Source organism: Vulpes lagopus, chromosome 7 (genome assembly GCF_018345385.1).
Source record: "Vulpes lagopus strain Blue_001 chromosome 7, ASM1834538v1, whole genome shotgun sequence".
In the NCBI taxonomy this organism is placed as follows: Eukaryota; Metazoa; Chordata; class Mammalia; order Carnivora; family Canidae; genus Vulpes; species Vulpes lagopus.
In genome coordinates, this window is record NC_054830.1 from 2,005,439 (window position 1) to 2,017,864 (window position 12,426).

The 12,426-nt window shown below is 63.8% G+C and overlaps 1 protein-coding gene across 2 annotated transcripts; it reads right to left on the reverse strand.

The window, feature by feature from the left end:
- Nucleotides 1–3,849: 3,849 nt before the first annotated feature.
- TLE5 (TLE family member 5, transcriptional modulator) lies at nt 3,850–12,173 on the reverse strand. Of its 2 annotated transcripts, none has more exons than XM_041761862.1 (7): nt 11,670–12,173; nt 10,774–10,871; nt 8,459–8,522; nt 7,205–7,249; nt 6,648–6,710; nt 5,078–5,152; nt 3,850–4,975 (listed from the first exon to the last, which is right to left on the reverse strand). In XM_041761862.1, the coding sequence occupies exons 1-7, from the start codon at nt 11,694–11,696 to the stop codon at nt 4,757–4,759; spliced, it is 591 nt and encodes a 196-aa protein (XP_041617796.1). In that variant the 5' UTR covers nt 11,697–12,173; the 3' UTR covers nt 3,850–4,756. The 2 variants fall into 2 exon arrangements, with proteins under 2 accessions (XP_041617796.1, XP_041617795.1); XM_041761861.1 differs by having other exon boundaries at nt 3,850–4,978; nt 11,670–12,158.
- Nucleotides 12,174–12,426: the final 253 nt, after the last annotated feature.

Sequence of the window (12,426 nt, forward strand, 5' to 3'; positions counted from 1 at the left end):
CTGGGGGTAAAAATGAATAAACATAATAATAAAAATGAATATATATATACATTTTTTTAATGAATTAGACTAGTCCAAACCCTTGGCCAAGGCTGGGGCTGTGACAGATGTTCACATCGTGGCTGTTGATTTGTCACCCTTGTGACTTGCTTGGCCTTCCTGATTATTTCCGGTGGCTCCTTGTGGGGCTGTGAACCCCTTTACCACAGTGCAGGGGACCCACCTGCCTCTTCTGTGGCCCCAACAACGTGCTGCAGTTTTGCTGTCTGCAGAATGGGCCCGTGACAGCATTTCCAGGTCCCAGGCTCCACCAGCCCTGGCAGCAGGGCCTCTTTCTGTTCCCCCCCAAGACTGAACCGCGGGTGTACCGGGCCCCGCTGGACGGTGGCCACCTCCTGTGTCAGGCCTGGAGTTCCAGCTCCCCCCGGGGGAGGAGGGTTGGCTCTCTGGGGCTGGGGGCTCCCAGACCTAGGTGTCCCCGGAGGTACGGAGGGGCCTAGGGGGACAGGGGAGGCGGGATTCTCCAACACGGAGGACATTAGGACCATTGTAGGGACAGGAAATCGAGGTGCAGGGTGTGTGGGGGGCGCACACCCCTGATGCTCGCAGATCCCCCAGCTGAGAAGCCTGTGCGTGAAAGGGGAGTGGCAGGGGAAGGGGGGGCCTTGGGAGAGGGCAGGGGGCTCCCCTGCAGGGACGCTGTCTGAGAGGGGGTCGGGTGGCCAGATGGGGGCGGCACCCCGCCGCTCCCCGTCCTCAGTCCTGGGGCGTCGCCCCTCCCCCTCCGCTCCCGCCCCCTCCCTCCATCTCCGCCCTCCTCCCCCCTCCTTCCACCCCCTGGGCTTCCTCCTCGCGCTCCCCCTCCCCCTCCCCTCCCGCGCCCCCTCCCCCTCTCCGCGCCGCTCTCCGGGGCCCCCCTGCGCCCTCCCGCCGCCCCCGCCCCCTCCTCCCGCCTCATTAGGCGCGGCCGCGGCGCGGGGCCCATTAGCGGATCAATTAGCCGAGGTCGCCGGCGGCGCGGTCGTTAAGCGCGGGAGGCCGCGGCGGGGAGGGGGCTCCGGAGGCCGTCCCTGCGGTCGCCACCCCCGGGGCCGCCCGGCACCCCGCCCCGCCCCCCCGCCGGAGGGGCTCCTGGGCCCTCCCCAGGTGGGGGCAACCAGCCCTGCAGCGGGACTGGGGGGCCGAGCCCCAGAGGGAGACCCCGAGGGCGCAGAGCCCACCCCCGTGGCTGCGCAGGGCGCCCCGTCTCCGGAGGAGCCCCCTGGCTTGGGGGTGTCGGGTCGTGACCCCCCTCCCACGGCGCCCTTCATCTGCCAGCAGCATCAGGGATCACAGCATCCGCTGACAGCTCGGGCCCTCGCAGGCTCCCTGCTAATTCTCCCACCGATTTCCCAGAAAGTGACATCAGACAAGTGACTTCACTTGCCTCAAATCTCCTGTTAGGGTCTGAGACGGTGGCAACCCAGGTCAGCCCTCAGTGAATGTGCTAACATTTATTAAGTTGCTCCTATGAGCCAATTAAGAAAAAAAAAAAAAGAAAAATCCTGCCACCAACCCTCCATCCCGGCCGGGCCTCGCTCCCTATCCACACCACGTGCTGACACACTCTCTATTTTCCTGGTTATCTGTCTTTTCCAGCCAGAGGGCAGGGATTTATGTCTTCGGGGCCCTGGGGGGCTCGGAGGTCTCAATAGATGAATGAATGAATGTGCCCAGAGCCGTAAGCCTTTCCGCGGATTAAATAATACGATCTTCATAAGAGGTTTGTTCTGAGATCCTACCCATTTTACAGATGGGGGATCCAGGATCCACGGGGGTGGAGCTGCTCGTCTACACTCTCCAGCCATGAGAGCAAGAGCCGGGATTTAAATCGAGGCTGGAAAAAATCAATCAATCAATCAATCAATCAATCAATCGAGGCTGGAGACTAACCATCTTCCTGGAACCATCATGTGACATCATGTGACATCATGTGACATATTAATATGTTGTCTGTGCGGGACCCGGGTGGAGGGGCCCCAGAGTCCTGCTTTGGGGGAGGGTCAGGGGACAAAAGGGACATCTGGAAGTCTCGGAGGATTACAACCCTGGGGAGGAGGGGGAATAAAGAACAGGGTTCCAGACAGAGGGAACAGCATGTGCAAAGGCCTCTAGGCAAAGGAACAGCAAGATGCTGGTCTGGCTGCAGCCTGCTGAAGAGGGATAACTGGGAGGCTCGGTAGCAGGACCAGCTGCCATGGAGGCCCCCAAAACCTATTTTTCAGGATTTTTTTTAAATCGTGAATTGTAACACACAAAAGAGCGCACAGATTGTAAGCGAACAAGTTGATGATTACAAAGCGCACACTCGTGTCCTGAGCCCCCCAGTTAAGAAATGAAACATGGGCAGCCCCGTTAGAAGTCCCCCTGTGGCCCATCCCCCTGCCAAGGGTAACCCCATGATACCTGCCACTGTAGGTCACCTGGGCTTGACTTTGTTCTTTTTTTTTTTTTTTAATATTTTATTTATTCATGAGAGACACACAGAGAGAGGCAGAGACCCAGGCAGAGGGAGAAGCGGGCTCCCTGCGGGGAGCCCGATGCGGGACTCGATCCCGGGGCCCAAGGCAGACGCTCCACCGCTGAGCCACCCAGGGATCCCTTGACTTTGTTCTTGGTAGAAATGGGACGTTCGGTATTTAGGCGTTTGTACCCCATTTGCCTTGTTAAAAGGTGCGCGAGATGCGGTGGGCGGTGTCGGTGGAGCCAGGCCTCGCTCTTCTTCGCAGCTGCATCGTGTTCCAGGCACGATTCGGTCACGGCTCGTCTGTTCTGCTGTGGTTTCCGGTCCAGGGAAGCGGTGACTGGGGACAGCAGCTCTGAACGCCCTCATTCGTGTCTTTGTGGGGCCAGTGGCCCGGCGGTGGTGGCCAGTCTGCCGGGACACAGATCCAGGAGCAGGGGAATCGCGAGGTGGGGCCCAGGTAGCCTTCCAAGTAGCTGTGACAACTGGCGCTGCAAAGGGTTTACGCTCTCCCAGTGTGCTGGGTGAGTTTGGGCTTTCGGCACAAGGATGACTGGTAGGCAGGGAGGGACCCCAGCACGCTGGCATTTCTGGAGGTGCTCTCGCTGCGGTGGTGGACGGCTGGGGCACAGCAGGCAGCTGGTGGGACCACCGGGTCACACGCCCCCCTCGGCCTCTCTTTCCTCGGGGACCTGAGCCACTTCCCCAGAGGTAAGCAGTCCACCCCAACCCCCCTCCCTGTGCCTGTGGTCCAACCTGGGAACCCACTGGATTGGGGGCAGGTGGGAGTTTCTCGGAGTCCAGAAGTCCCCTGGGTGCCCGGGTCCCTTAGGGTCTGCATTCTACACTGCCCGCCCTGCCTCATCCTCAGCCTTGCCCCGTTCCCTGGGTGGGCAGCCGGAGGCCTCTTGATAGCCTTCCCTCGGGGTTCCCCTGGGTGGCCCAGCTGGGGCATGGCAGGGACGCCTTGGACAGGTCCTCGGAGGGTCGGGTTCAGCTGGGGGGAGCACTGTGTGTTCTCTGATCTGGCCAAACGGGCAGCGTGGGGATGCAGTGGGCGTGGGTCCTGCGGGCTCAAAGTCTGGTCTCTAAGGGAAAAGAATGGCACCGAGGAGCCCTGTGGCCTGGGGATGGGAAGCCGGGTCTGCTCCGCTTCAGGCCCCTGGGCCGGGCTGTGTGACCCGGAGCCTCCAGCTGCCCCTCCGGTCTGGGCATCAGTTCGGGAGACAGACTACAGGGACAGGCCGGACCCCCCACCCCAGCTCAGACACGAGGGAAGCCCCCTCCTCCCCTGGGAAGGGGGGCACCGCGGCAGCCCACAACACAGAGGCAGGAACAAGGCAACCAACCTTCTCACATCTTTATTTGAAAGGCACAGCTAAGCCCACCCTCGGTACAGCAGTCTCCCTTCTCTCCGCAGCGATCAAACGACTCTACACAACAAAAGCTGACAAGTCTAAAAGGCTATATACAGACACAGGTGTGGGTGTTGCTTGTTTTTTTAAAACATTTTTCTGTCCTTTTTTTCTTTTTTTTTTTTTTAAATATCCCTTTTCTTAAAAGACAAGCTAGTGTACTGGAAAAAGGAAAAAAATAAAATAAAAACCAAGACAACTTGAGTACCCTCATCTTTATTGGGGAAGGGGAGAAAGGGAATTCTGGGACGCCCGCCCGCCCCCACCCCTGCGCCTGGCTAGGCTCCCTCTCTCCGCCCCCTCTCCTGCGGGCAGGGGAGAGGACCGGTGGGCGTGGGCTCTGGAACTAGCCTCACGGAGGAGGGGAGTGAGGGGGGAGGGACGCGGGGTGCCCAGGGCGGGAAGGGGCAGCTAGCAGTGGTGTTTGCATGCAGTGCCAGGGTGGGAGGCTGGGGGCGCGCCCTGAGGGGCCCGGCGGGCGCGGGCGGGGAGGTGCGGGGGGGTGCTGGGCTTCTGGAGGCTCTGCTGTCTTCGGGCCTGGCCTCCCCTGTGCGCCTCCAGGCCTCAGCTTACCTCCCGGGTGGAATGGGCAGGTATTGGGCCCACTCCGGCTGCAGGGAGGGTGGGGAGGAGGGGAGAGGGAGGAGGAGGGAGGCTGGAGCCGGGGGTGTGAGAAGCTAGGGGCGGCACACAGGCAGGGCTAGGACCCCAGCAGGCGGCTACCATAAATACTACCGAGTTCAGCCAATCCCGAGCTACACTGTGTCTTGCGCTACATGTTCCTCTCTCTCCGTGTCTGTGTCCCCTCGCCCCCCCACCCTCCCCACCCCGCCACCCGCTAATCCGACTTCTCGCCGTCATCCTCCTGGTGGGTGTCACCGTCGTGCCCGTTCTTGTCTTCCTTGGAGAGATGGGCCTGGGAGCCCAGCGCAGACAGCGAGAGGAGGCCGGTGCCGGCGCTGACGGCGGGCAGCGAGGGCGGCTGCAGCCCCACGGGCAGTGGGGTCAGGGGCAGGGCCAGGGCCTGCAGCTGGGACAGCTGATGGGCTTGGAGCTGCTGCTGCAGGGCAGACGGAGGGAAGCATTAGCTGCCTGGGGCCCCTGCCCACCCAAGGCCCACCCAAGGCCCACCCAAGGCCCACCCAAGGCCCAGACGTACTCGGATGATGGAGTTCAGCTCGGGAGCAGTGACCTGCTTAGCCCTCTCGATGGCTCCCAAGACTTGCTGCTGGTGCTGGAAGGGGGATGGGGTAGAGACAGAGGAGCCAGGTGCTGTGCCCCGATCTCTGTGCTGGTTTGGGGCACAGAGCCCAAGAGGAGCCACCCTCCCTGCCCCCGAAATACCCCTCCCTCCAGCCGCTTCTGTTCACCAAGCCCCAGTCTCTTCTTCTGGAAAATGGGGACAAATGACAGATTCAAGAAGACCCAAGGGGATTGGTGCCAGATACTGAAGAAAATGCCATTAGGGGAGTCTGAGAAAAACCCCGGACCATGACCTATTCAATGCCATGTGCAAAGCAGTTAATGAACAGTGCACAACCTGGCCAACCATACAGAGAAGTCCTGATCCTAAGAGCCTGCAGCCTGTGCCTCTGAGATCTGCTAATTCAAGATCCTCTCCTTGTACAACTGGGGAAGGCCCAGTGGATTCTGGGTTCAGGGCAATCCCTCCCACACCTGAGCACTCCCTGAAAGTCTGTCTCTCCCGCCATCCAATGCTAGAATCCATCAGTTTCCCTTTTTGCCTTTCCGACCAAGAAGCTCCTGTCATGAAAGGAAAGCACAAGTCTAGGTCTATCAGAGCCCCAAGAATCCCCTTCTCTAGGGTTTTCATAGTATCCTTCTAGAATTGTCTCTGGCCAAGCAGGTTACCCAAAGGGCCCCAAGACATGGTCAGGAATTCAAGAGGAAATGATAAATTATGGACAGGAAGCCTGGCAGAGGGCAGGAATGGCTCTGGTAATGGAATGGGCCTCACACCAACAGTCTTAAAACCCCAAAAAGCCGGGATGCCTGGCTGGCTCAATGGTTGAGCATCTGCCATCGGCTCAGGTGGTGACCCTGGGGTCCCAGGGTCGAGTCCCAATTGGGCTCCCTGCAGGGAGCCTGCTTTTCCCTCTGCCTGTGTCTCTCAGGAATAAATAAATAAAATCTTAAAAAACAAAAAACAAAAAGCCAAAGCAAGAGGTCAGTGCGTGGTTCCCCGGGGTGCGTGTCCACACGTCCCTGCGTTCATGTGCGTGCAGAGTCTGCAGGTGCACGTGCGAGCCTCACTATCTGTGTTGCGCCCGTGCACTCCTGCCTCTGTGTGCACGTGTGTGTGCAAGTGCCCTCCCCGAACATGTGGCCCTGGTTTCTGGCCTGAGGCAGCCCCCAGGGGCCTGGCACACAGATCTCAGGAGGGAAAAAGGCAGAAGCAAGAAAGGGAAAAAAAAATCCTTGGTGCAGCCTTTGGCATATCTGACGTCTTCACCCACGAAATGACTCACTCAGGCTGGGAATTCCACAGCAGGGTGAGGCCCCTCCCTGTACTGCCCTGTGCCCCTGGGGTTCCTCCGATCTGCGGATCTTCTGTGTCTGGGAGGTCCAGAGAGGGGAGGCGTGTGCCCTGGGCACCCAGCAGCTGCTGCCCCAGAGGGCCGTGGGCGGGGGTCGGGGTGGGGGGAGGCCCGGGCAAGTTCATGGCCCAACCACCTCCTCCTCCCTTCAGCCCCGGGGGTGCCACTCACCTCTTGGGAAAGGTAGGGTAGGACCTGGGCACAAATCCCATTCAGCCTCTTGACGATCTCGGCCTGCAACACACAGAGGCTTCAGTGCAGGGGAGGCGGCGGGGAGGCGGCAGGGGCAGGTGCAGACCAGCCCCAGTAGCCGGCGGGGTTCCGGCTGAGAGGAGCCCAACTGGGCCCCGGGTCGCATCAGCACCTCAAGCCTATGGGCACCCAGTCGGCGGCAAAGGTGGGCTCTGGGGCCAACCGGGAGTCCAGGCTCGGGGACTGGGTGGCCCTGGGAAGATGCCACCCAGCATGGGGGAGAGGGTGGCCCACAGCACAGTTCTTAGGACATCCCTGATATTGGCCGACCTCAGGGGGCCGGAGGGCGAGGGGCAGTCTGGGGGTTCTCAGTGTGCTGGCATGGCACCCCCTCCCACAGGAGTCAGCCGGGTGGGGGTGGTAGTTTGGGGGAGGCCGGAGAAAGAATAGGGAGAGGGGTGTGGAAGGTAACAGGATGGGGGGTAGACCTGGGGGTCACCAAGGGGCGGGCCCACCTGCCTGGGGTGGTGGCCTACCTGCTTGTGCATCTCGATGTTCAAGCCGTAGGACATCTCGTAGTACTGCGTGGTGGGGAGACAGAGAGAAAAACGGGGTGGGCCAAGGATGGGAAGCACAGCGGGGGAGGAGGAGGGCAGGTGGGGCGCGCATGCAGGAGCAGGGTCTTGGCCCCTCATGGGGCCACTTGCTGGGATCTGGGGAAGCGTCAGGGCCCCTGCCTGGCCCCAGCCTGGCCGGGCTCCCCTGGCTTCTGGAGTAATTATCCAGCCCCCTCTCCAGCACACATACATTCCAGGGCGCCTAATCTTTTATCTTTATGTGTCTTGTCTGCGGGTGGCCCCAGACTCCAGGGAAGTTGGCCTTCCTGGGTATAAATAACCAGGATAAACAAAGCCTGCTGGGTCTGACTCTGGGGTCAGCAGCACCCCCCTCACGCCCCAGATCTGACCCTGCCTCCTCCCCTCCTCTAAACCCCCTCGTGGCTCCCCATCATCCCTGGGGGTGGGGCAGGGGCAGCCAAGTTCATCCCCAGGACTTTCCGTGGTTTCTTCTTCTCTGTCCAGCAAGCTCCTACTCATTCTTCAAGACCCGAGCTGCAGTGCCCCCGCTTGGGGCAGTGAGCCCCCCCTCGGGAATCCCCCAGTCCCCCGCGGCTCTCTTTCACCCCCTCCCTATCCCTCTAGGGCCAGGAGGGTCAGTGCCCAGCCAACTCTGGGAGAGCTGGGCTCTGGGCTGGGCCAAGGAGTGGGGCTTTTAGATGTAGGGACTGCCACCTGGCGGGGATGGATCCAGGCAGGATCTCAAATGTCAGGCAAAGAATGTGGTGTCACCCCTTCCCTCCCCCTCCCAGGATGTCAGCTTCCTGCCTGGCTGCCCCCCCACCCCCAGTCCTCCTGCTGAAGCTCGGGACAGGGAGGGGTTAACCGCCGGCCTGTGGGGGCAGGGAGGGATCCGGCCGCTCCCCCAGTCAGTTCCTGGCTTTGGCTTCCACAGCAGCGGCCTCCTCTGCTGCCAAGGACAGCCGGGGGACCTGGCAGGCCCGGGCTGCAACCCGGTGGTTTGGCACCTGGGCCACTGGCTGGGCGGGCGGCCAGGCCAGCGAGGCGGCCTGGGCCAGGCCCCAGGGCCGGCTGAATGGAGCGCGGACCCCGATCCTCGTCCATCCCAAGGAGGTGGCCAGGGTGCAGGCAGCTGCCAGGGCGGGTGGAGGAGGGTCCAGGGTCACCCCGCGCCCCCCTGCCCTGCCCACTGCCCAGGGCCAGCTTACTCACCATCACATAATGACGCTGCATCTCGGACTTCTCGCTGGCCAGCTTGTCACATTCGAGCTTCAGGCTGGAAAAGAACAAGATGGGGGGGGGGTGGACTGAGCCCCCTGTTGTGCGGGGAGAAGGCCATGTCCCCCTCTGTGAAGAGGGGAGGGGAGGGGAGGGGACGTGTGTGCCCTCAGGCTCCCTAAGTGTAAACCGGGGATCCTGCAATCAGCCTTGTGGCTCTGGTGGCGGAGAGAGTAACGGGAATAACACAGATAAGCAGAGTCGAGCAAACACTCCGGGTCAGCCGGGGACTCCGAGAAACTTCTCTGCGCTCCAGACGCTCGATGAGATCAGAGATACCAGCGTCATCCTCGTTTCACAGATGATGCAACGGATGCCCAGAGAGGTTGAGTAACCGGCTCAAGGTCACACAGCCCCGGAAAGCTGGCTTCAGAGGCCACAGTCGGAGCCACTGGGGAAAACTATCCAGCCAGGGACGAAGGACCAGAAGCCACAGCGGCCGGAGAGGGCGGAGGGGGGAGGGCGGAGGGCGGGCTGGCGGGGCCCTGGGCCCGGCTCACCGAGGGGTATCCGAGGGGGCCCGGCCTTGATTTCACTAGCGGGGAAGAGTCCACTGTTGGGTAACAGATGGCGAGCCGCTGGCCTCTCTCAGGCCCCGGCTGCGGGGACGGGCTCCGGGCACCTCCCAAAGCCCCCCTGCCCACCCCAAGGGGGCGGGCAGAGAGAGACCTAGAAAGCTGTGGGCACAGACCCCAGCTACATGCGGTGGCTTCGGGGTTCAGGCCCGCCACCTCGCTGCTGTGTGGCTCTAGGCAAACCCCTCTACCTCTCTGGGCCTTGTGTCTGCATCTGTAGGGACCGACCTCCCAGGGTGGGGGTGCTGAGAAAAGGAAGTGGATGAAGACCAGAGAAGCTTCTAGAACAGCGCCTGGTATACAGGAAGCACCTGATACGTGCTTGACCTTCTGGTCAGTCATCCCAGGGGCCTGGCGTCTTTGCTCCACCAAAGTGCTTACGACGGGTCTGCCACTGTGCATGTGGCTATGGGCCCCACGTGTTTTTTCTCCCCCTTTCCTTAAAAAACGTTATTTGCGGATACCATTGGGGGGGAAAAAAAAACAATCAGGCAATTTCATGCCAAACTCTGAATTTCTGGCCCTGTTTGAGGGTCTGGCAACTCCTGTGTGTACCCACCCCATGGGAGGACCCCTCACAGTCCAGAGAGAAGCCCAGGTCCACCGGGTGCAGACCCCAAGGTTCAGAGAGGGGGTCGGGCTTAGCTGAGGACACACAGCCCTGTGACGGCCCTCTGACCCCTGGCTCTGGGGTTGTCGGGCCCCAGGGCTCACTATGAAGCGGGGGGCGCTCTGGAGGGGCTCCGAGAACCCAGGCCTGCCCAGCCCAGGCCCTAAATGCTCCACATCAGGGACCACAAACAAAGTTCCTGGGGCCTGCCTTCAACTGCCAGTGCCTCAGTTTCCTTGTCTGAGAAATGGGCACAGTTAAGAGGCCCACAGCGGGGAAATGCTACAAGAGGACATTGGTTCAGCATCTAGCACATGGGGAGTGAGGATAGTCGCCCTGAAAGGTGAGATTTTTTTTTTAAAAATCTATCTAAAGATCTGGATCTCGCTATTTTTCTTTCTTAAAACCCAGAATCTGTCTTGGAACCTGTCTGCGCAGGCCAACAGGCCTAGAGAGCTGCTGGGGTCTGCGACCGTGACTGAGGACTCCGGCCCGATTCCCAGGCAAAGCCCCCCGCCCCCCAACAGCCTTGAGAATCTGCGATCCCCAACCCAGAGACTACGGGCTCATCTCGGCCTGGTCTCCGTGCTGTGCATCCCCCGGAAATCTCTGCCCTCTCTGGGCTTGACGCTCTTAAAGCAGGAGACAAAGACAGCGCCAACCCCCCCCCCCCCCCATGCTGCACTGGGCAAGCCCTTTAGGGCTCCAGAACGTTAAATTCTGGGGAATGTTTTCTTTCCGGGGTGGGGGGTCCATCCTCCACCCGCTCCTTGGGAGGTCTTTTATCCACGGGGGATTGGGGTGGGGGTGGGGAGACGGCTCTGAAGCCACACACCCCAGTCTCTGGACAAATAATTTAACTTTCTGTGCCTCAGGCTTCTTACCGGTGAAATGGGTTGTCTTGAAGTCTACGAGTTTAATATCCGGAAAGTGCTCAGGACAGGGCCTACCCGTACCAGGACGCTCTCGGCCTCCATTTCTTCAAATAGGTGTATGAAGCAGTGACCACCCCCAGGCCTGGGGGGCCCCCCCCCCCACTGCCCGGGCCTCTGGCCCCAGCTCACCTGTGGTACTGAGCCTGCAGCAGCTGAAACTCGTCTTTGATGCGGTCGCAGGAGTCCGAGGTGGTGAATTTGAGTTGTTGGGGTAGGTGAGAGGAGCCCTGCGGGGAGGGGGCGGCCGGGTCAGGGCCCCGCGGGGCGGGGTGACCCCCGGGGCAGGCGCAGCTGCAGCGCCCCCCCCTCGCCCCGCTTCCCGGGCCCGTGTTTACAGCCCCTGGCGCGGCCCCCGCCCTCGCTTCCTGCCCCCGCCTCTCCCGGGGAAGGCGAGGGGGTGGGTGCGCCCGGGCCGCCGCGCTCCCCGCCACCCCCGGGCTGTGGGGGCGCCTCAGCAGGTCCGCCCTCGGCGGGGGGCGGCGCGCGCCCTCTACGCCCCTCGGCAGCGCGGGAGGGGGGTGCACCCGAGGGCCCCCAGTGCCTCTGCGGGAGGGGCCCCCCAAGTTGGCGGGGGCGCCCGGCCTCCCCGGAAGGTCCCCCGGCGCCCGACATCACCCGGGGTCCTCCGCGGTCTTCCGGGAGGGGCGCGCCTCGGCCCCCCTCACCCCAGGCCTCCAGACCAGCCCCGGAGCTCGCGGGCCCGGCGGGGCTCCCGGGGTGCCCCAGGCCCGAGGCCAAGGCCGCCGAGGCCCGGCCTGGCTGGGGGGGCTGCCCGGGGGCCGGGGGAGGGGGAATCCGGGCCGGGAGCCGGGGGGAGCGGGCCTGGGAACTCGGGGGGGTCCGCGCCGGGGACCTGCGGGGGCCGGGGGCCCGGGCGGTGGGGGCGGGGAGCAGCGCTGGGCCCCGCGCCGGAGTCGGGGAGGCGCCGAGCGCGGAGCTGGGGATGGGGGCGGCGCGGCCGGGCGCGGGGATGCGGGGCGCGGGGCCCCGACCGGGGGCGCGCCGGGCCGTCGGGCCCCGCTTACCGAATGCCTGCTTTGTGGAAACATCATGTCAGTCGCGGCGGGGGGCGCGGGCTGCGCCCCGGTCGTGCGCCCCGGCTCGGGCGGCTCGGGCGGCTCGGGGCGCCGGGCGGCCGCGCCTTTGTCCCGGCGCCGATCGGCAGCTCCCGGCGCCGCCGCCGCCGCCTCCCGCGCCCGGCCTCGCCCGCTTCCTGCGCCCCCTCCCCGCGCGCCCGGCCCCGGCGCGCCCCGGGCCCCGCTTCCTGCGCGCCCGGCGCCCCTCCCCGCCCCTCCCCGCCGCCCGCCTCCCGCACGCCGGGCCGCCGCTCCTATTGTCTAATGGCGGCGGCGCCGGCACTGGCCGCGGCCTCGGCTCGCGGAGGCTCCGGCTCCACCTGCTGCCGCCGCCGCCGCCGCCGCTGCTGCTTCCCGGGCCCCGTGCGCGCCGCCGAGGGGGGCGCGCGCCCGGGGAGGCCTGCGGATCCCCACCCAGCCCGCCTCCCGCCGGCCGGCGCGGTGACCTTGGGCTCGGCGCGCCCCGCCCCGCCCCGCCAAGGCCCCTCCCGGCGGGGGGCGCGGGCCGCGGGCCTCGGGGTCCCCGCGCGGCCGAGGAGGGCCCCCGCCCCCGTCTACACCGCCGGCGCCGTCATGGCGCGACCTGGACGCGTGCCAGGGACGTGCTCTAACCTTGGCCCGCGGGCCGGCTGCTGTGCGGGGAGGCCGCGCCGCCCCCGCCGCCCCCACCCGCGCGCACGGCGCCTACTGTGTGCGGGCCCTGCTG

Excerpts from the sequence above, each read along its gene's own strand:
- TLE5 (XM_041761861.1), bottom strand. The coding sequence starts at position 11,696 with ATGATGTTTCCACAAAGCAGGCATTCG. Across the intron at positions 10,872-11,669 it reads TTCCACAAAGCAGGCATTCG|GGCTCCTCTCACCTACCCCA; the intron begins GTAAGCGGGGCC and ends CCCTCCCCGCAG. Across the intron at positions 8,523-10,773 it reads CTGCAGGCTCAGTACCACAG|CCTGAAGCTCGAATGTGACA; the intron begins GTGAGCTGGGGC and ends GTTCTTTTCCAG.